A 23,912-nucleotide genomic window follows, 5' to 3' on the forward strand; every position below is an offset into this window, starting at 1 on the left:
TAAAAAGCTGGATAGTGCTACACTAAAGATCTTCTAGTGCCTAGCCTATCATTGGCCTATTTTTGCATTACTTCAAATGTATTTCTACTGGCAAGTTACACATTTTCTCACCTTGCTGTCCTTTGGGACCTGGAAGTCCTGGGAATCCTTTGAGACCAACTGGTCCTACTGGGCCAGGTAAGCCAGGATCCCCTTTGATAAGCTGAAAAGCACCTGGGGGGCCCGGTGGGCCTTGTAAACCTGGAAAATTAATAGAAAACTAGTTATCTTATATCCTCATTTGAAGAGCCTAATACTATGAAAACCTCAATACTGATCTTCCAAACAAGACTCTACTCAAAGCTCTACTCAATACTCAAAACTAATCTGAACAAGTAGAGAGTGATACCACAAGTAGAGAGTGATCTTTTTTCATATTCTACCTTTTTATACCCAATAAAAGCATAGCAGATATACACATTGGTTAGTCACAAATAACCATCCTAACTAAAAAATTAAAAAAAAAAAAAAAAAAAAAACAGTGGAAAAAAAACCACAAAAAAACAGAGGCAGCAGCTAATTTTCACATTATACCTTTAAGATTCCAGGAAGTCCTTGGTCGCCTCGCTCACCCTTGAGGCCTGGAAAACCTGCAGATCCTTTTGGACCTGAAGCCAAAGAGAATGTCTATGTGAATACTCAGTGGTTTCTTTATTTGAAAGCACAAGTTCAGAACAATCAGGTATGATCCCATGATCATGCAAGAGCCATAACTTTATTCACACAAGTACCAAATGCACTGTCACTAAAGAACTGATGACTGGAAACATTTTTTTCTTTATTTAATTAATATTCTTTCTAAACTAGTAGATATTTATCTACTAATCTATTAATAACCACATTTCTTCTACCTATAGTGTTTTCATGTATGTGATTACAACAGAAAAACAACTTAAAAGATGTATTGAACCCACGTTTCCTCCAATACAGCCATAACACTTGCTTTTCTTATTCAAGAAAATCCTGAAGATTCTTGAGTGGTAATGTCCAAACAATTGAAGACTGATACAGATCCAGCATTTTAGGAATATGATGAAGTGATGAAGTTTCTCCTCACCTGGAACACCTGGTACACCTGGAGGTCCTAGATCACCCTTCTCACCAGCACCTCCTGGCAAACCAGGACTACCCTGTACAAAAGAGAAAGTGAAGTATAGTTATCTTACAGTACTATGATATGACTTCCAAATTGCCTGTTTAGTTTCGGAAACCTATGAAAAAAATAATATGAAGGAAATGTCATTGAATTTATGGAATTATTCTCTACAGGGACTAGAGAAGCTTCTCCTCCATGAACAAGTTTGGTATCTTATTAAACTATTTTCACCTCACAAAATACTACATCATAATAGGGTGATTAATAACATAGTTAATAAACAAGTATTCAGTCATATACATATACTGCATCATGAGAAACAGCAGCAAGCACAAATATCAGCAAATTAGACACTAAATTCAGTGCATCTCCATCAGACAGCAGGCAGATAATCAAATAAGGTAATTCTAGATTACAGCAGACTTAAAAACTTCTACATCCACACATGGAATGAAATTAAGTGTACTAAAAAATTCATACACATATGAAGGTTTTCAATTTTCAATAGGGCTAAAATACTAAAGAACTTTTTAAACAACATGAAATCTTCCTCCAGCCTTCACTGCTACAAACTGCTCCACTGAAATTAATGACAAGTTTATAATAGCTTCAATTCAAGGAAAACCAAGCGGGTGTTTCAGAAGATGCAGTAAATAGCTACTTACCTGACTGACAACATGCCCTTCTTCTTTCATCTATTGCAGCTCATGTGCAAAACACTTTTAAGTATAGCTTAAAGTTTTTCCCCAACTAATTGCTAACTTAAGTCTGAAGCATCACAGTAATGACAGTCCCCTCTATAATACAATGTAGAATAAGTGTGGAGGAAAGAAACGAAATCCCTTTCCTAAGTAATCTACCAATCGGAGGTTGAAGATGTGACTTGATTACTCAGTGAAAAATAACACCGATTCATCTCACTTTACAGTAGCAACAGAATAGATACACACAGAAGTGATTTTTCATCTGATGCAGGTTAGATGTTTATGTTAAGGTAAGAAAAATGGATTTCTACTCTTTTCACTGACTATAAAGGAAGAAGAGATGGCTATCTCAAAAACGAATGTCAACAGTAAGACTTCCTAAGTTAAATGAAAGAAATTTTGCCCTTTGAGTGGTAAGGGAGGCATTCATAATGCCAAGTTACCTAATTTTTTGTAGTCACATAAGCACAATATGCAGAATTTTTTAAAGAAATGGCCTTTCCTTTTTATTATAACACTGACTTCTGCAGCACAAATCAGAAAGGCTGCCATTCATTTTGAAGGCAATCAAGAGTCAGACAATCTCAGTAAAATTTGGGGCTTATTAATAACTTCTGTTTTAGTTTATAAAACAGACTAATTTATAATGGGATTTTTATTTCAGGGTCTGACTTCTGAATTTCCTTTTTTTGGACAGACTTTTTGGATTGGTTGTATCACTCACTCGTAGTTTACCTTAATTTCCATTTAGGTTTCCAAGTATTAGCAGACCTCCATAAGCAATTAAATCTGATGCATAAACAGGGCAGAGACTGTCACTTGGAAAAGGATAAAGACATCAGAAACTCATCTTTAGCCCCACAAGAGTAAGTTTAGCATTGAAATAAGTCTCATTGCTGCATTTCACATTGGTTTGACAAACTGATGCCAAGCACTGTGGCTGAAGGATACAAAAGCATTTTGTTCTCATTGAAGACATGCAATCAAAGTCCTTTGCCATTTTTTCATTCTTAAAAAAGTCTTGAAGTGTAATATCAATATGTAAAAAGCTTTGAAATTCCCTAATTTAACAATTTGAAGGTAAAGTATATCAGTATGCTATTTGGATATATACTGTGTTTAGAGCTCATATCATAAAATGATGCTCTCAAATACAAAAACAAATTGCCAAGATCCCACATTTTGAAACTGATATTACATCATCAGCATTAAGTCCAAAGTCATTTTGAGCATAAAGTATCATTATTATGAACATAAGACATCTGTGATTAATATACTCATTAATTATATGAATCAGGTTTCTGCAAGTCTAGATAGCGTGCAGAAAGTTACTTACTGGCAGTCCCTGGAAACCTGGATCACCTTTATCTCCCGGACCTCCAGGATTTCCAGGCCAGCCATCACTTCCCTGCTCACCTTTAGCCCCCTTCAGACCTGGAGGTCCTGGTGGCCCCGTTGGACCTGGTAAACCTACAGGCCAGAGGAAAAAGGAAATATTTAGAAGCAAAACTTGTTCTGTACAAAAGCAGTGCTTTCTGGAGTTTGAGCTGGTTCAAAATGCAGAAGGGTGGAATGAAAATAATTATCAACAATATTTCAAGAAAATATGCAGGAGAATCTGTTGCAGGGAGGTGCACACAGCCACCTGATTGGGCATCTATCATTTGTTATGTCTGTGACCGACAATAATGTCGAGAATTCTATGAGAGCAGAAAAACGTACTGTAGATTCTCAGATAGGAATACACTAGAGACATATTACAGCTCTGTCTACTCTCATTCCCAACCTCCAGCACAGAGTGCTTGCTATGGTAAGGCCATACTAGCTATTTTTAAATAGATTAACACTCCAGGACAGAGGAACATACAGCCATGGCTGCCCCAGATTAGTAAATAAAGGCTAGAGGGAATGATGGAATTGAGAAGTAAATTTCTCAATGTTGGAAAAACTTTTGGAAAAGGCTAACAGCCTGAAGACATCAAATCTGTCTGCCCTATGACATAACTCCAAACTGTTTATGAAGAATTACTGTTCCTTGGTCTCTGAGAAGAAGATAAAAAACAACATGCAATGTTGGTTATATTATTAATGAATTAGTGGGAAAATTGATTAGCAGCAGTACATTAATATTATGATGAAGAGTTACCTGGAAGGCCAGGCTGGCCTTGGGGTCCTCTATCTCCTTTAGGGCCCTCAATTGCACTTCCTGGTAGTCCAGGAAGACCTTGGTTGCCTTTAGGGCCCGGTGGGCCAGCATATCCTTGTTCTCCTTTTAAACCTGGAATCCCTGGGATTCCTGGGGATCCTGGGAAACCCACTTCACCTTTTGCACCTAGAAGTTGAAAAGAAACCCAAAATTTGATTAGAGAAAAGATCACCATCAATGATCACCATCGAAGATCACCATCAATCTGCCTTATTATCCTCTCATAATAAGCTTTATTTCTGAAGAAAATATTAACCCTGCCTTTATATATTTCCATAAAAAATGCATAAATTCAGGAAAAGTGTATTATTCTCTGTATCACTGATATGAAATGAGAGAAAAGAGTTGGTTAACAAAAAGATCTTTTGTTAGCTAAACTGACCACTGAGAGATGTGAATTCACTATTAAAATAGATGAACCATTAACATCTCTGTCAGCCCTTCCACAAGGAACAAATCCCCTTGAATCCTTATTTCATTACAATTATTATTGTCACATGCAAATAATTGATGTTTTTCTTTAATAAGCATTAAAGAACTTGCTATTGGAGAGAAAGGGAATATTCTCACTATGATCCAGATAAAGCTTAGTACTTACTTTCAAAATTGTACAAATACTGAATATTTCCAATATAGTTGAATATTAGATCATGATTGAAGAAAAAGATAAGGAATATCTGGTATAAGTATAATAATAAGAGAAATAGAACATAAAGAATACTTCCCCAGCTCCTTGCCTAAACAGAAGATTGCTTTTTGGAACTACAATACTTTTGGAACACAAATGATGTCAGTTGGGTTTCTATTTACTCAAAGACTAGGTATTTTTAAATGAGCTGTGTTGGCAAAATGCATAAAATGGGTGGATGGGAAAAGTGATTTCACTATCTAGCATCTTACATGCTTTACTGAGCTGTGACTAGAAAATTTGCTTATTAAAATAATTCTCTAATACTAGAGCAATCACAGTGACTGTTAATTACTTCAAGATGGTAAATATAAAGTTCTGAAGTGATGATTCATCACTATTGATTGTCTACACAAGTATCCTGTACTTACAGCGTGAATGATATAAGAAAGTGATATTTCAAGCTATGTGAATTCTCCAGAATCTGTCAAGTCATGTAGATTTTATAGATGGAAACTAGTTGAATCTTTTCATTTTCTGCACTTTCAAAATTGAAAATCCTTTAATTGTATACAACTCCTTTTTTTTTTTTTTTTTTTTTTTTTTTTAAATCAGCAACAGTTTGATGTATCTTCAGTACTGTATCAGTTGCAGTCTAGTTTCTACGACATACTTATTTCATAAGTGGAACATGGTGCATACAGACACATTGAACAAGTACTGACTCAAGCTGATCAAGCCAATCTCACAGCACAATGTACTGACACATTTTGTGAAAACCAGAAGTGGTCTTCAAATTGTGGTAACTGTGTGCCTATACTCAAGGCAGTAAGTCTTGAGTTCAGATAATAATAGTTTTCAGTAAGACTTCATTTGGTCTCTGATTTTTGGCACCTCTGCACCATGCTCCTGTGCATAGTTTAGACATGCTTTACCTAGCTAGAGAGAATACCTGTTGTAGCAATAAATATGATTGTATCAAGGCTGTACAACAGACTCAAGTAAAATAAATGACTGAAGAATCTTGGCCACAAAGCGTTATCTTGATCTGTCCAGTGCAAAATTCTCACCAGACCTCAATTCTTACAAAATTAGTAGGAAAACAGAAATAATTGGAGTCAAAAACACAGCACACAAATACAGGAGTTATTTATATTACCTCATCACAGCACAGCTTGCAGTAAATTCCACACTATGAGAAATTACCTATTTTAGGGCATATCTAACTCATGTCCAAGATGCTGCCACTGTAACAGAAATTAGTATTTGAGCCTCTGAGTTTCTGCCTGCTCCGAGAAGGTACAGCATGTAAAATAAGGAAGAAGCAAGTATGTCTGAATGACAGAATTATGTTTATAGAAAGTTGGGAGGGAGGTTGGCCACTTGCTTAAAGAAGTGCTTTACCTTTATCTCCCTTTGCACCTGGAAATCCTGGAAGTCCTCTACCTGGAAGACCTGGAATACAGAGGCAGCAGAAGATGAGAAGCTAGAACAGCAATTACACTTGAGCTGTATATAATAATAATTTTGTAATAAATAATTTTGTAATAAACAAAACTCTATACAGCAAACATTAAATCTAAATAAAGAGTTTATACAAAAGTTCTTCAGGGCATAGACCATCTTTGTTATGTGATGTGAGTGCATCTAGCACAATGAGTCCTATCTGACTCAAAATTCTACTCTAAGGGAAGACAATTCATTATTTCCCAGCTAACCTGCAAAGGAAGACTAATTCCAAAACATAAGTTGTTTTTTTTTAAGTAATGTTAGCTTTTGTGAAAAAAAATTGTTCATGATCACCAATTAAACACAGCTGCTCATCTGTATCATCATCTTTATAGATTGATGATAGCCAGCACTTTGCAGTACTTGTTTCATTTTTTTAGGTTCCAGATTAAGGATAAAGTATCTCAAACCCAGCACATTCTTCTCTCAGCTACTCTTGTGTAGCTAGTTTGTGCATCTTTGTGACACATAAACATAACATAAGGCTCACAGTACCTTGTTCACCCTTTGCACCAGCTGTGCCTGGAATCCCATCATAGCCTGGTTCACCCTTCTGACCAATGGCACCAGCAGGACCAGGAGCACCAGGTTCACCTGAAAAACCATTGTCAGTTTCATTTCACCTATGAATTATCAGACTTGTTTTTACACAATTTTCTCTCTAAATAAAAGACGAACTTGTTCTTCTCATAGTCTCATAGTCTCATGCGGGTTGGAAGGGATCTTAGAGATCATCGAGTCCAACCCCCCGGGATTCGAGCCTCTGTGTAGCAGAGCGGCACTTCTACCACTTGCACCACAGGGGGATTCGAACCCAGGGCCTCCGGTGTTGCAAAATGGCATTCCTACCACTGCACCACCTGGGCACACACGGTTCCCACAAAGATCAGAGATAACAATATGATGACTGAAGCATAATTTTTCTCTGAAGTTGCTCCTGAATTAAGTCAGCACAAGTCAGGGCTCAACTACTACTGAGTTCCACATAGTTAATTACAGTGAAACTGTACAGAGAGTTTTGTGTAGGAACTCCTGCAAAGACTTGTGACACGGCCCATGTTCAATGAAGTGATGTATTCTACAGTCACCAAACTAAGAACAGCAGGCTCCAAATTCGAAAATGTTATCCTCCTGACAACAATGGCAATTACTCTCTTTGTCTTTGTAATGATGCTCAAGGTAGTGATTCAGGTTTGGGCCCATGGATCAACTTTATTGTTTTTGAATGTACTGAAAATCAGCATAACTAATGACTATAGCAATAACCAGTCTTGTAGAAGGTAGTAAAACCCCTTCCATAAGCACTGTAAACAGCCTTATGCTCCATTGACTCAGATTTACATAGGAAATGGCACTGTGTGTTTTCCTTCATGAAATGAACAAATATAACAGGAAATATCTGAGCCAGAATGAGCGTAGAAGGCCACAGTATTTCTTTTATCTACTGCTTGGAGGTGAAAAATACTTTAGGGAGCATTTGGTGTTTTATATTTCTTCTCTACCTGGTTCTCCTTTTAAACCTGGGATACCACTTAAGCCAGGAAGTCCTTTTTCACCCTTTGCTCCATGGAGGCCTGGGCTCCCTGAAGAAAGCAAGAAGACATGGGTTCATATGCTGGATATTTGTTCTCTAAGTCTGAAAATATTTGTTTCACTGTGATTTCTGTTTTATTAAAGCATTCAACACTTGCCTGGAAATCCTGCAATCCCAGGGGATCCTTTGGGACCTGGAGCACCCGGCATTCCTGGAATTCCTGCATTACCCTTTTCACCTTTGTCTCCAGATAAACCCGGACTACCTGTTCTTCCTGGTTCACCCTAGAAGTAGCAGCATTATAAGAACCATACATTAATTCTGAAACAAATTTTTCTACTTCTAGTTATTATTTGCTCATAGCTGTTGGATTTAAAAAGAGTTTCGCTCTTTCCACTCAGAAGCAAAGTAACGTAAGATTATATTTAGCAGTAAATTCCACTGTCAGGAACATCGACTTGTTAGCAATTGCTTAATAAACACAATTAAATGAGTGCTCTTTGTGATGGATTTTACAAAGGCTTTTCCAAATTAGCTTCATAACTTGCTGATCACACTTTATCATTTTATATATATATATATAATATATATATATATATAATATATATATATATATATTTGAAGACTGAATAAATTCACTGCCAGACTAGTAAGTTTTATTTTTACAGTTTTTACTTATATTTTCAGGGTTACCGTCATCATGTAACTAGAAAAAGCAAGGTGAAACAAATGAGAATCCTACTAGAATTCTACTATCAGTGAAATCAAAATTACAGACTGTAGTACAGTTCTCTTTTCAGTAATATCTGAGCATTTTATAGTTCTTTCCAGCTTCCCAATATCTTTGTGAAAGTTCAGAAACAATATTGCAGCACATCTATTTCATCTGTCTGCAAGAAGCCTTTTTAAAATGTATTTTCTCTATGCTTTTAGAAGTTCTTTCCCTCTTCCAAATTTCTAACAATGTAAATTTAGCTTATTCTGGAGAGACAGAATAAATGAAAACTCTGAAAGCAGTGGTTTCGTCAGACAGAATGCATCTAAATCTGTGCATATATTCAAGTATTTCATCAGATAGTTAAATAAGCATAGTAGAAAACATAACAAAATAGTCTGAAGGCCAAAGGCATCTTTTAATTGAGGTAGTCAGCAGAGACAAGATAAATCCTTAGGGGTGTAAATAAATACCTTCTCACCAGGAGATCCTGGAAAGCCTATTCCAGGAAAACCTGCTGCTCCTTTGTCTCCTTTTTCACCTTTTTGCCCAGGGAACCCCGGTGTGCCTGGTGAACCTGGTATTCCAGGCAGACCCTTTTCTCCAGGTGTTCCTAGCAAGAGAAAGGGAAAAATGTGTGTATCAGACCTAGTGGCACCTTAGCAGTGTTGACAAGGATTTTTCAGCTATGTCTTAACTAGTTAGAGCTAGAGAAACAATATATCTCAATACAATAACTAGTAAGTTCAATTCTGGAATCCATCTTTTTATGGGGACTTTTTATGGGAAGACAAAACTCTCCTAATAAGAGAAGATTATAATCTTGGATTAGTAAAAAACAGAGATATTGATAATCATATGGTTTGAATAAAAGTTTGTGTTGATAGGACAATAGTGACAAAGAGATTTTACTGTAGCTTATTTTTCTGTGCCCATCCACTGTTTCCATTTTCTATCTTTGACTTCCTAGAAGGGCAGAAGGTCATCTGAATGAGATAGCTTCCTTGTTTTCTACAGTGTTTTCTTCATTCTGTTCTTTACAAAACCCCTCCAGCACAAGAATCCCAGAGTACTGCAGTTTGTAGAAAATGTTTAGTACACTGGAACTCACCGAACTTTTTAGAAGGGAGAAAATACACAAGAAGATTAAAGCAGTTCACATGCTAGCAGAGAGAGAGAGACAGACAGACAGATACCACTTGAAAAACTGCCCACCTGCAACAAAAGCATAAATACTCCATATGTCCCTTCTTTTCTGTGCACAAAGTACCATCTAATACCCAGTTAAAGGACTTGCACACAGAAACTTAAGAAGCCACTGAATGAGAACTATTTGTATAGTAAGAGGACTGAAAAATCAACATCTCAAAGCCTACAGTTCAGGCACTGCAAGTACTTCCATGGTTCTGTAGATCCACACCAACTAACACTCTACATAAACTTCTCATAATGCTGCAGGTTAACATAAGGAAAAAAAAGACAATAATCAAAATTCTCAGCAAACAGTACCTGGCAAACCCATTTCACCAACTGATCCTTTTTGTCCTGGAATTCCTGGATCTCCTGGGTACCCTGGGGGGCCCTGATCTCCTTTTGGTCCTAAGGAGAGCAGAGAAATTAAGAGTTCCATTAGTTAACATCATTTACATTACTTTATTTAGCCATCTCTCTGTTGCCAGATTCACACATACCTGGTTGTCCCGGAGTACCAGGTTCACCATCCCTTCCTGGAATTCCTGGTTCTCCATACTCCCCACGTAACCCTTTTTCTCCCGTTGGACCAAGGTCCCCTGGACACCAAGAAGACAAACAGATGATTCTTAGCAAAATTTACTGTCATGCCATATAATGGCCCTTCTAGTTAATTCTTGTCACTGTTGCTTCTTTCTTCTGATCAAGGGAATGGCTGAATTCAAGAATCATGTACATTCTACAGTAGAGTCAGACCTGACTAAAACCCAACCCTCCAGTCAAACCAATGTTGAGAATAGGCTGCAAACTGTTGAGAGAGTTAGATTAAGGAGTTATTTTTGATGTGCAAGACAATACTAAGTATTGACAAAAAGTGATTTAATTTGGCATCTCTGCTGCCTAAGCAGGTACATATGAGCAAGCAGTTCACAGGCAGAAATGTCCTGTTTCCCTAGTTCTGTATAATGTTTAAACATCTTTAATATTATAAAACTTCTTTACACACATGTAAGCACTATACCCAACAAATACACCAAAATCAGAAACAAATGAGGGAAAGATACCCAGGTGAAACTGTTACAGGCTACGATCCTCACCAAACTTTTGTGTTTCACAAAAGTGCTGTCAGAAGCTGCATCTCAGCACAGTGGCAGATGAACTCCGCACCTGCCCCTGCCCTTCCTCACAGTCTCTGACACTAGGCTGATCAAGCTGTCTGTCCACATCCTAGGTTTCTCTGAGTCCCAGACAGGACACAATAGCCTAGGTCTCACTTTGATGAGTAAACTGACATGGAGAGAACAGATAGCTAGACTGGAAAACCTCCTGTACTCACACTTTAAATATAACAAAGTACATTTATTCACTGCCAAACTGGAAAAGAGTCTCAAGAGCTCCATCCTGAGCCCAACAGAGAATGTATTAGGATAATCTGCAGATTTCATCACACTGGATAGGCATGAAAAGAAGACAGGATTAGCTGTGAAAATGTTTGGAAGAGTTGGAGAACAGATAGGAAATCATCATCATGAAATCTGAGAAGTGCAATAGACCGCATTTTTGGCAAGGAGTATTCCAGGAGCATATAAAATTGCATAAGCAGCAGTCAAGGAGAAAAAGATAAAGGATTATAGCTAATCGCAAACCAAGTCAGTAGCCAAATCAAATAAGCATCAAATAAGGTAAATCTAATTCCAGCAGGGCCAGATTTGAATTACTTCAGTTGCTTCAGCACAGTGAACTGCAACAAGGTTGCAGTCAAGTTGGGAAGAATTCAGAAGGGGTAAAAAGAATTATAATTGTTTCAGAAAAAAAATGATGAAAGTTTTAAAGATTTGGTTGAAGGAAATGGAAGATTACATTATCTCTGTAGCCCCCTTCCAACCCTCAGGTTGCTATCGGGTGGTCTTTACAGCAACACTGTTTCTATTATTTACATGAAAGACATGCTTTACTCTTTCAGCAAGCTCTAGTTTCTTCCATCCAACTAATACCCTTTCTGTCTGTGTTCAGTCTTTATTTCTATGGAGTTGAGGATGCTAGAAAAAGATTTGCACTTGCTGTGTGAAATTCTTAAATCCTGTTTTAAAACCCATTTCCTAAAGCTAAGATACAACTAAACTCAAAGTATTGCTGCCCTAACTTTAACTAATTAGAGACAGGAGTTACCTTTTTCTCCAGGATCTCCTTTTTGGCCTTTGAGACTAACCATGTCCATGGTGTCCATGCTTCCAGGTATTCCCGGAAGACCAGCTTCACCTTTATCCCCCTTGACACCTGGATCGCCCTGTGGTCCAACCACACCTTTGAAACCTTGGCTACCTGTAAAGCACAGAATGTTTTGTTGCAGTATAAAACTTTGCAGAGATATTTAGTAGACAAGAACAACTATTTATTCAAACCTTGTACATGGGCTAACATGTTGTGGAAAACTTCTTTTATCTCAGATGCAGATTTTTTTATATATATATACAATATATCTACTGAAAAAATGTAGTATCTTTTTCCTACTTCACAGTCATTAGTTCTAGACCCTCTCAAAACCGTGGGAATGGAAGCTGAAAAATCATAGAATCATAGAATGGCCTGGGTTGAAAAGGACCATGATGATCATCGAGTTTCAACCCCCCTACTATGTGCAGGGTCACCAACCACCAGACCAGACTAAGAATTTAAAAATAGGCTACCAATTGAATGATTGAATTAAGTCCCTCTTGCTGGCTATTTATAACTTAAAATGCAGCATTTTTTCTGGGAGCAATACCCATAGCCTGCTTTTACTTAGCCAACCCTTATGCTGTTGAAGAACAGACCAAAAATCTTGACTCGGTGCCCAAATACATGACTGCCCCTAGGATATGGCTTTCAAGATTATACCATTTCTAACTTACAGGGATGTTACATGACATAAAACATTCCTTAGACCAAGTGTATTCCTTGTATTTCATTATTTTCAGACTTCAGTTGGGGAAAAAAGTTGATTTTAAAATATTCTAGAAAGATTTGAGAAAATCTCTGTCTTACCTTTTTCACCAGGCAACCCTCGATCTCCAACTGGTCCAGGAGTCCCTGGCAACCCTGGAGTTCCCATAACTCCCATTTCTCCTTTGGCTCCTGAAAGCAAAATTAAAGAGTGAATAAAAGAAATAAAGCAAGTACTGTAAAGAAATATGAGAAGTGGAATGATTTACTCCCAATTATATTAGGGATTGCTCCACTTAAGGAAAAATGCTACAAAGAAGATAATCTAATGTAAAACAGCCTGATAGAGAAAACAACAGTAAAATAGTGTTACAAAAAACAGAATATAACAATTTGTAAGAGGTTTTTAACAAATTCTTAAAACCTCCAACTACAGTAAAACCTTTGTTGTCATCAAAGGCATTATTTAAAATCACATTCTATCACTGAATAATCATCTTCCATTACTGCAGATTAAAGCCTTGTTCCTGCAGATAGCTGTATTTCATCCACCAAAATATTTCAGTGTGAGATTAAAGCTACACATCTACCGAGGCATTTTGTTGATAGCAGCCAATATGTTTTCCCCAAGCTCAGGTTCTTTGATGGATCAATTCCTAATTGAATGAAGGGGCATCCTAACAGGACTTAATAAAACAGTTGTCAAAGACAGTAGTTTCTGAGGTAGATTACTTTCCTAGAAGTGAATATGTTTACCTGCTGATCCTTTCAGTCCAACAGATCCTTGTGGACCTGGCAGGCCAGGTAACCCCACAGACCCTGGTACTCCGGGTTGGCCCTGGCTACCTTTATCTCCTTTTGGCCCTGGCATATCCAGACCTGGGATTCCAGGGAAGCCCCTTTCTCCTTTTATTCCAGGAAATCCTATGAAAAACAGATGACATGGGATTAGTTTTTTAGAAGAAAAAAGGGAACATAGTTAACAAGCATACCCAAGAATGTCTCAGAAATTACTGAATGAAGAGTTGAAGTCAGTTTCTCTATTTACATCAAAAGAACAGATTTTCTTGTTTTCCTGCCTGCAGCCTCAGTCCTGTATGTATTAGTCACAGTAACCGAAAGAGACTGAACAAAATGACATTTTCTTAGCCCTTGCCCTGCTTTACAGAGCAGATGGATGAGGTCTGCTGCCATGCTCCTCACTGCCCTGCCATGAATCTTATATTGCAAAGCTGTTCATGAGCAATGCTTTTGTGAATATCAACACTGATCTATGCATAACAAACAAACAACAACAAAACAGAAAAGAATAAGCACTTCCAAACATCAGCACATGAGCATTTTTCTCTCACCTGGTGGCCCCTCGGGTCCTGGCTGCCCAGCAGGCCCTGGCAATCCTGGCGGGCCCACTCCTGGTGAGCCTTGGGGGCCTGGCAAGCCTTGTAGTCCAGGGAGACCTGGATCTCCTGTTGGGAGACAGAGACCAGAGTCCTTGAGACCTTGTTTGCTGAGACTGCTGGACAGATGCTTAGAAATCACTTGGCCAACAAAACATTTCAGACTCTAATACCTCCCGCCTTGGCTCAGAGAAAGAATTGCTTTTTGGTGCTTGCCCTTTGCTAGTAATTGTGGTAGGTGAAAAGGAGGAAAGAGAAAGGAAAAATAAAAACACCTTGGGAAACCAGGAAGATTTAAGTGGTGAGTAGGCCTATAGTTACAGGGAAGTAACTATTAAAAAGAAATACAGAACTGTATATTTATTTTTATGACAATATTACCTCTGAATCCTTGTTGTCCAGGTACGCCTGGGAACCCTTGTTCACCTCGTAAGCCAGGCAGCCCAGGATTTCCTTTTTCTCCAGGGATGCCAGCTGGTCCTGGGATGCCTGGTAATCCTTTAGGACCAGGGAGACCCACTCCTGGTTCACCCTAGCCATAAAATCACGACAGATTGGGAATCAATACATCAAAACCAAGAACTGATTCACTGAATGTGTTTAAACTACTCAGAAAAATAACACTACACAAGACTTCAGGACATCAACACAAGCCATTCAGAGTTAAAATCAAGCATTCATCTACTTTCTTCTTTTGCCTGTATAGTGAGAAGAAACACAAGATACAGGACAGCCTGGCCAAGGCTTTGTTTTTTTAATTAAATAAAAAGCAGGATATTTGCTCAGAGTCCTGTTCACATGAACAGTCAAAGAAAACAGCAACAGAAGCAGACACTTACTTTTTGACCCTGTAAACCTGGCGTTCCTGGAAAACCATCCAGGCCAGGGGTTCCAGGAGTCCCCGGCAGACCAGGTGAGCCAGGCTGACCAGGGAAGCCTACAAAATAAAGTTAATATCATTACTACCTATCCCTGTAAACATTCCCTATTGTTTCTTCACACCTCTGACTAAACAACTCACACCCTCAGAGGGTCACGCTTAAAAGGTACGTGTAGTCTCTTACATCAAATTTCTAGGGATGCCAGCATCCAAATATCAGTGTTCTCAACAAAGGACACTTTGTGATTATACAAACAGAGATTTAAACACTGGGTATCATGCCACAAAGAAATAAATTGTAAGTGCTCTTAAATAAAGCCCTTATGGGTTAGTATTATTGAGAAACATCCTGACTGAAAAGCTGTGCTCCAAAAGTCTTCATGGAGGGCAACTGTAGGAGAACTGTTCAGTCAGGGCTTGAATCATTGACTGAGCACTTGCTGAAGGAGTGTGGCTGGCCCAGGGAGCATAGGCAAATTGTTTGCACCTGTGATCCCTGCATGACCAGCTGGGGTGATCCCAGGGTGGAGTCATCCTGGACTTGTATAAGGCCAGCCACTCTGATCTAGGCTGCTTCCCTAAAGCTGCACATCCAGAGAGCCCCTTCACCAGTTGGATGGGTTCCATTTAATTTTTCCTTATACAACTATTGGTCTACCTGTGAATATTTAGCCAGGTACCACTGAAAACCTGTCAGAAGCAATTTTGCTTCTTTGTAATCAGAACACTAACTCAATATGTGGGATGTAAGACTGAGGGATGCACAATGGAAACCATATTGGAGTCAGTAGTTTCTGATCAGTATATGTAGCCTAACTTGTCCTACACATATCTCTGTTAGTCACATGCGTTTCTATGCCAAGGCTGGCCCATGGGCTGTGCCCCCTGAATGCTAAAAAGAATACAGACAGTATTCTGCAAATCACTTAAAGATAGTACTTGCTCAGCACCACTACACGTTCAGTCAATTGAAACGAAGCTCCTTTCCTAGGTAAAGTTCTGAGGGAGTACAAAATTATACCTTTAAGCCAAGCCCTGGAAAAGTCATGAGGCAGAGCTGCATTGAAGAAGGACTATTTGAAAGAAGAGTGCTTTACATGTCATTTCATTCTCACTGGCATTGAAGAGCATACAGCAATCCTTTTCTAGGTGCTATGAAACTCTTCTATTCAGTTTCATGGTAATTTTGGATAAATCAGAGGTCTTCACAGTTAGATCTGCCTTTTTTTTCCTAAAAGTCTTTCTGACCCTCCCAGTTTGATGTGTGGAGAACCTCAGAAAATGAAATAATAAACAAAGAGTCTAGGAGTTGAGGTGTCCGTTGAAAGACAGTCATCTAGAGCAGAATGAGGAACAGCAGCATTATAAAATACATTTCCTGCAAATCCAAAATGAGAATACAAACATAAACGTAGACACTCTTCTATGCACATCCTCTTGCAGTGGCCATTCAAGGAAGCCTAACTCTATGTAGATATGCCTGTAGTTAGACCAAGTCCCTCACATCCACCTGGGATGCAATAGAGGTGCTAGTGCTGGTCCAAAAAAGTCATTATTATGTCAACATGTTGTGTTGTTGGTTTTTTTTTACCAAACTAAGCTGTGCCTCATCTTTCAGAAAGGCCATCTCATCTCTCAGAAACCTCAGGTACTGTAGTGTAATATGCACCGTATTGCTTTCTGCTCTGGCAGTACTGTTGACACTGGTTATATCTGCACTACATCACTGCACAAAGCAGGTGTGCCTTGAAATATCCTTCCGGAATTTCAAAAGGGAAGTTCTTCTGCTACGCCTCCCAAACCCTTTCGTGCAGCCATGGCTGGATGACTGTAGTCCTCCATCCACACTGCAGTTACATCAGCTCTGTTAGACCACAGATAGATAACTTTGTCTTACCTTTAGGTCCTGGAGGTCCAGGAAACCCTATACCTGGCTGCCCGACAGCACCTTTTTCTCCTGGCAGACCAGGTCTCCCTGGAAGCCCAGGATTCCCTTTGTCACCTTCACAAGTGTAAACAAGAAAAATGTTAATACAAATGTTAGCTTCGGGGAAACAAAACCATTATGATAATCAGACAAAGATTAAAAAGATTCTGTACTACCTTGGGGTCCAGGGAAACCAGGAGGTCCAGGAAGGCCATCTGCCCCAGGAGGTCCAGGGAGTGGTACAGTTCGTCCCGCTTCACCCTTTGCCCCTGAAAATGTAAAGATGTATTAAGTATGGGAACAGATTAAATAGAGAAGTTTAATCCACATAGCCAATCGTGTTAGTCTCTCTATGCCATTACAACCAACATTTATCAAGTTTATTACAGAAAGTTCATAGAAAACTAAAATGAATTAGGTTTAAGATGAGTTTAAACCATCTTGTGTGGCCTAACTGGAAAAAGAAGAAAAAAGAAAAGCAACCTAAAAAATGTGCAAGTGAGCTGCTGGGAAAAAACACTGTTCCATTGGTCAAAATTAGGCTTTTTTTCCATCTTAAATTACAGCTGATGCTCACTTAAAGGTCTTTTTTTTTTTTTTCCCCCCCACATTTTTAATTGTTTTAAAAGAACATATTATAACATTACCTGGAAGACCTGGTAAACCTGGGGTTCCAGCAAAACCTCTGTCTCCTTTGTCACCAGGTAGCCCTGCAGTGCCTATCCCAGGAGGGCCAGGTAAACCTCTTTCACCACGTACTCCAGGGAATCCAGGTTGGCCAGGGGGACCACGTTCTCCTTTCAAGCCAGCTGTACCCTAATTTTTGAAAAGTATAAATAAAGGTTATGCCTAACTGGCAAGATTGAATACATTCTTCTACCTGTGTTAGTATTTTTTAACTTAGCTCTAGCACAGCATCTTTGTCTGTAACACCAAAGAAGGTCAATTCTTAATCACTGAACACAATGGAAATAGAACCAGATTCCATGTAGGCCAGCACATGGAAATCACACCTATCTGCACAATGCAGATAAATGGACAATTTAGGCTGCTTTCCTAATTGTGGATCTTGGAAAAAATCTGAGCTGCAGATACCAATCCACATACATACCAGCTCTCTAGCACAGAAATACTTAAAAACATTAGTTTCTACAGAAGGTAAGTATGCTGGAGCAGAGCTGAAACTTGCATTAATGATCCCTACTTGGACAAGTGCATTCCTTTAATATTCTCCAGATACGAGTTAAATCTTCCCCATTAGTTCTCATTATAAAGGGGGAAAGGGACAAAAATGATGCTTACACCCACAACTTTGTGAGGGAAATGACTTTGCTCTGTAGCCCGAAAAACAGGAAGTCAAATAATGATTATGTCTGAGCTGGATTACATATTTGCATGACATGTTCTAAGAGAGGTCAAAATCAAACTCTGAAATACTCTGTTGTTGAAGGGCCCTACTCCTTAACAGCTCAAGGAAAAACAGAATCTTTTGAGGAGGAATGAACGACAAGACATGGAACAAAGCATAGAGCCAACAAACATAAAACATATAGGACAGGATGCAAAAATAAAGAATCATGCAGCAGGACAGTGTGTAAACATAGATAAACATACATACCGATGCTCCTTTTGGACCTTGAGGACCTGGCAATCCGTCCTTTCCTGGTATTCCTTCTCTTCCAGGAATACCTGGTTGTCCTGGGAAACCAGGATCTCCCTTTTCACCTTTCAGGATGGAATCGTAAGTAAAATCTCCTGGTTCTCCTTTTGCCCCAGGGCGGCCAATGAGTCCTGGAGCGCCTGGGGGCCCCTGAAATTTCATAAATTCAGATGTCATCAGTTGCCCAATAAAAAAGAAAACAGACCTTCAGAAATTAAAGACTAGATACAAATAGAAAAAAAACCCAACAATTTGGTTTTCAACCAAGGAGGTAAAATGAGAATATTTTCCAGGACACAGCAGTGCAAATAAGGAATTCATGCAACTCTCCCTCTCTTGACCACGCTGCCAATATATCACACCATGGGTACTGCATTTTATATGGTGAATAAAACTGTACATTATTTACAAAAGAACTGCAGGTTTTGGCACCTAAAATCTATTCTGAATTTTCAATAAACAACCCACTGGATTTCAGTTACATCTGTATCAAGGTAATCTAGGATTTTAAAATAGGTTTTGTCAGAGCTAATGTGTCTGTCCCAACAGTCAAATTCATAGTAATACCACCAACCCTGTTTGTATGACAAAAATAACAAAGGTATCTCTATCCTTAGAGACAATTTATAGTACCATCAGAAGTAGTACTTGCACATTTAAACTGTCTATGCAACTCAAAACAAATGATTTTGCTTCTTTGTGCTATGATTAGAACTGTTCTGATTCCCGTATCCAGCCTTACTCACAGAGAGCTCTGTTACACTGCATCAACAAAATAGTTGTCACTTTAACTAGGTTTCATAGAGCACACAGGACACACAAACTGTTGAAGTGTACTGCATGCTAACATTGACTAACTGCTTACACTACACTAGATGGCACTCCCTCAATATATTACGTACATATTAGCAAAGAGTTACTGGATAGATACACTGCTACATGAGAAGGTGAGTGCAGACCTACATCCAGTACACATGAAATCCTGCTTTTCACCCAGCTTCACTGCTGAGTTTATCTGATGGGTAAGCACAGAAATGCAGCCCATTTCTGATAGCTGTTTTTTCTCCTCACAGCTAGACAGCACTGCTTCTTAGTTTATTTTGGTAGGTAAATCCAGTTCCTCCATTTTATTATATCGCTGTGCTGGTCTATTTTTAAACACAACTATTACACAAATACTGAATATTTTTGATCATATAATAGAAAACACAGAGATAGAATTCACTAAGCCATTACTTACAGGTACGCCTGGAAGGCCATCAAGTCCAGGTAAGCCTCTGTCACCCTTGAAACCTGCCTGTCCCGGAAAACCTTATCAGAGACAGAAAAATAAGAATCCCATTTATTGCATTATTTTACAAATTATTCATATAATATGAAGCCTTTCTGACTCTTCACAAAGTGTCTAATTAATAAATGGAGCTCTGCTAAAGTCAGTGAAGTTGTCTGTGTTCATGTGCTAGTGGGTTTCATGTGTCTGCATTCACAGGCTCAGAAGCTGATAGGGCATCTGACCTACCAGGCAAACTTTGCAGTCTTCAAACTACATAAAAACTACATAAAGCTTGCATTTGTTCTCTAGAACAAATACTAAGTATGTTATCACTGTTTACATGTGGCACTTCTATGATAACGGTCTTTTTTTTTTTTTCTTTTTTTTCCCATTAGTTTCACAGGCAATTTGATTAATGGGAGAAAAAAAAAATTAACCACATAGTGCACACTGGACTTTCAGATTTTAGCCTTGGCAGTTAATTTTCAGGTAGCTGCTGGGTTTTTTACCTGCTGGACCTGGCAGTCCCTGTGGTCCTGGAAGTCCAGGAGGTCCTACTTTGTCACACAAGGTACAGGTTTCACCTTTTTCACCTGAAAAAAAAGAAGTAATGAATAACAATACCAAGATTTAAGGCAGCTGCAGCAGACAGAATCCAGTGGCAAATGTCAACTTAATACACTATGTGTTGAAAGAATAAAAATAATTGTGTTATTTCTAACTATACTCTTCGAAGAGAATTTATCAGTAAACTGGTATTCAAAAACCTTAAAAAAATTGAAGGAATAGAATGCAAATCAGCTTATTTATTATCCTACAGATAATATGTAACAGGACAGTTAGAAGGAACCAGACTGAAGAGGATCGAAAGGAAGAGAAATATACACCAGGTATAGAAGATATTAAAAGTTTAAAGCAGAAAAAAGAAGAAACTGTACAGCCACTGCAATTTTGTGGTTTTAGAAAAGAAGTCTGTTTAATGAAATTAGGAACCATTATGTAAGTGAGCATAGCTCATTTTTTGTACATGTTCATTTAGCTGATACTGCTAAAACACATAGTTGACAGTAGTACTTACAAGCGTAGCAATTTTAGATTCAATTATAGCCAAGGTAATGATTCATAAACCATTTCCTTTGCCAGCTCATCTTCCCTTCTCAAACTCTTCATCTCAGAAGTCATACTTTAAATTGCCGTGAACAGCTCAATTCGTACTTAATTAGTCTATACTCAACCCTTTTTTTCTTCCCAGCAATGTGTAGGATAAGTGAAATATAAGTGAAGTTTGTGTCAACCAACTCAATCAACAGTGTCTTTCTTCTACTCACCAGAGACCCATCAAGCACCCTGCAGGTTCATGAACTGTTTCTGTAACTAATATTAAATACTGTTTCCCTGGATCACGCTGACTAGATCAACACCTGACATTTCAAGCCACAAAATACAAAGCAATAGGAAGCAACTGTACTTTCACTTTAAATAATATTACCTTTCTCTCCCATCTCTCCTGGAAATCCGTGTTGCCCTGGAGGTCCAGGTATACCTGGCGCACCGGGTTGCCCCTGCTGACATTGATCAATTCCATCTGCAATTGAAATGCAATAGAGACTATTGTTTGGCAAACACAAGTTTCCATTATAGGGCTGTATTTATGAATGTTTCAGTTAAATGTATCATTGAGTAGCCATAATTCAGGATAGCCTTTCAGTTTTCTATTTCTGTCTTCTAATATGAAGAACTAACCGGAATTCTTTCTTCTGATACCAAATAAACCACTTAAGAAAGCCCTGGAATTACAGAAATAAAAGATGGCTCTGCCTTAACAAGGTCAAAAACAACCTTCAGAGAAAGCATATTTTTATTCTAAGCTTTGGCTGTGAGAAGTGCTTTGGATGAAAAAAATGTATATTGTTTAACCTTGAAGGAAATGGTGATGTTCTGAAGAAATTTTTTATGAAATGCTTTTATACCTAACCTAGAAAAACAGTAAACTTTCTAGGTCAAGAGCAGATTGTTAATATCTGTTTAACTTCTTTAAACTCAATAATCTTTCTGAAAATGTGAAACCAAGTATACTAGGAACTGAAATAGGTAACAAATGAGAAGATTTAGCAAACTATACAGGAATACAAATCAAGCCTATTCTGTTTGATGTTATGATGTCAGTTCTGACCTAATACAAACTAAGATAATTTTGGCCAAAGTCAATAGTCAAAAAGTTCAATTGATGTTTGAGAAACAACAGTTAAATGCAAAGAATTAGTTATTTTTTTCCCACTACACATCTGAAGAAAGCTAAAGAGTCTGGGGAAGGAGCAAATTTAAGCAATAAAAGAAATATGTTTAATTAAAAAAAAGGTGGGAATTGTTATCAATTTAAGGGACAAGGTGAGAGCTTGCTATTTCCCACCACTAAGGGCTGCGTTTTGTAACGATTCATTGGCAGACACTTTTGGTTTAGGAATTCCAGGGAGAATGTTTCTTTCAATATAAAAGACTGTTAAAACTACTGTAATAGGGTTATCATCTTCTATTCATATTTAACCTTTAAAAAATTTACCAGAATCACGACTATGGAAAGGCACTATGTAGCTTTCAAATTTTTAATAAAGTCTATAGGATGTTACACAAAGGAATCAAAGGCTGCATAAAATAAACATGCCAATTGCACATGCCATTTCAAGTTTCACCTGACCCCTTTTGTCTGTAGACATTTTGTAATCTGCTGGAGAACTGTAAGTAAAACACTACTTTTCCTCTCACTGTGTATGTAAAAAAAGGTAATTCTTATGTTAGGATTTACAGCCTAACAAAATAGATAAGACAAGTTAATTTATAGCATTTACCTAAAACTGTATAGAATTATATTTTCTATTATCCTTATTTTATATTTTCTATTATCCTTGGTTCTCTTGTCAATTTTATGTTATTGTTCTTTAGTTAGATAACATCAAACACTTCAGTTTACAATTACACAATACAAATTCCAAATGAACGATGTGAGAAACCAAAAAATACATAGAAATGGTTAAATATAAAAGTTGAAACAATTTGTTTGCAATACTGTTTAAAGGCACAGATGGCCCAGAAAGTACACTCATGACAAATACAGTAATAGAATCATAAAATACAAAACTAGGAAGAAACCAGAAACATCTAAGCCTGGTATTAATAAAATTACTATTAATATTACTCTGCATAACAAGTAACCCTAACATACATGCTTCTTTTTTTAAATTACATGATTGATGTTGACTGATATGTACTATCAAAAATGGATTTTTTGTGCAGTGTCAAATACTTTATCTTCCCCTTTAAAAATGCTTTGTCAGAAGGTAATTTCACATAGCTATATAATATGCTGTTGTTGTTACTACAAATACTCTTTGTATGTATTTGTCCCATCATTACTAACACTTCATTTACCTCCATAAGGTAAGTGTTAATCTCATTCTCTTGTAAGATAATTTCATTTTACAATGAAAACTTCTTAGAAATTAAAAAGATACAGTACAAAGTTCTTATATGTGCTCAGTCTGTATATTGGTACTGCAGACTTGTACATTGTGATACATGATCAGAATCTTTTATGCTAAGAGCAATATTAGTATCTGATGATTTTTTTTTTACTTGATCCATTCACAATTAATATATGCTTCTTCCAAGATGTAAATGCATCCTGATTATAGCGTTTATAATACAGTCTCCTTTATCATGACCAGACAGAATGCATTACTAAGACTTCACAGCAAAAAACAACTGAGCAGATTACTTGCCTGTTACACCTGGAGGACCTGGTGGGCCGGGCAACCCGGGCGGGCCTGGGAAACCATCCCTTCCTGGAGGTCCAGGTATAGGGAATCCTGGAGACCCCTTTTCACCTTTTTCACCTCTCTGGCCAGGGACACCAGGTGATCCTACCATGTCTGGAACTGGTCGACCTATGGGCAGAGTGAAATACAGGTGAACAAAGTTGCAAGTAAAAAGAATAATATTATCAACACATGAGCTTCTGTTGGGTTTCAGAGAGAAATGGGAAAATCCTAGTAATAAAGTGGTGCTGTACTTTTACATCTGGTGATTTGTAAAAAAATTCAGGGCATATGCTTTCTAAAGCTCAGAATAACTCCCTTCCATGAAGTCCCTGAGCAAACGCTGGAAAGAGTGACTTTATGAGATTTAATTTAACCAGTTTTTGATGGCTGGGAAAAAGTGGTGATAAAGGAGTTCA

General features: G+C 37.9%; 1 protein-coding gene across 1 annotated transcript in view; it reads right to left on the minus strand.

The window, feature by feature from the left end:
• COL4A1 (collagen type IV alpha 1 chain) overlaps positions 1–23,912 on the minus strand; it is a 106,013-nt gene that overhangs the window by 10,415 nt on the left and 71,686 nt on the right. The window contains exons 21-46 of the mRNA XM_015851422.2: positions 23,458–23,622; positions 21,171–21,266; positions 20,191–20,274; positions 19,649–19,719; positions 18,367–18,558; positions 17,396–17,564; positions 16,925–17,017; positions 16,719–16,823; positions 14,781–14,878; positions 14,323–14,473; positions 13,897–14,010; positions 13,301–13,468; positions 12,647–12,736; positions 11,792–11,944; positions 10,123–10,221; positions 9,941–10,030; positions 8,905–9,044; positions 7,874–8,000; positions 7,685–7,765; positions 6,678–6,776; positions 6,078–6,128; positions 3,986–4,171; positions 3,176–3,309; positions 1,097–1,169; positions 574–647; positions 112–259 (exon numbers count right to left, since the gene is read on the minus strand). Coding sequence (XP_015706908.1) covers positions 112–259; positions 574–647; positions 1,097–1,169; positions 3,176–3,309; positions 3,986–4,171; positions 6,078–6,128; positions 6,678–6,776; positions 7,685–7,765; positions 7,874–8,000; positions 8,905–9,044; positions 9,941–10,030; positions 10,123–10,221; positions 11,792–11,944; positions 12,647–12,736; positions 13,301–13,468; positions 13,897–14,010; positions 14,323–14,473; positions 14,781–14,878; positions 16,719–16,823; positions 16,925–17,017; positions 17,396–17,564; positions 18,367–18,558; positions 19,649–19,719; positions 20,191–20,274; positions 21,171–21,266; positions 23,458–23,622 — 3,051 coding nt within the window. The remainder of the gene's footprint in view (positions 1–111; positions 260–573; positions 648–1,096; positions 1,170–3,175; positions 3,310–3,985; positions 4,172–6,077; positions 6,129–6,677; positions 6,777–7,684; positions 7,766–7,873; positions 8,001–8,904; positions 9,045–9,940; positions 10,031–10,122; positions 10,222–11,791; positions 11,945–12,646; positions 12,737–13,300; positions 13,469–13,896; positions 14,011–14,322; positions 14,474–14,780; positions 14,879–16,718; positions 16,824–16,924; positions 17,018–17,395; positions 17,565–18,366; positions 18,559–19,648; positions 19,720–20,190; positions 20,275–21,170; positions 21,267–23,457; positions 23,623–23,912) is intronic.

The sequence above is a fragment of the Coturnix japonica genome, chromosome 1, assembly GCF_001577835.2.
Source record: "Coturnix japonica isolate 7356 chromosome 1, Coturnix japonica 2.1, whole genome shotgun sequence".
In the NCBI taxonomy this organism is placed as follows: domain Eukaryota; kingdom Metazoa; phylum Chordata; class Aves; order Galliformes; family Phasianidae; genus Coturnix; species Coturnix japonica.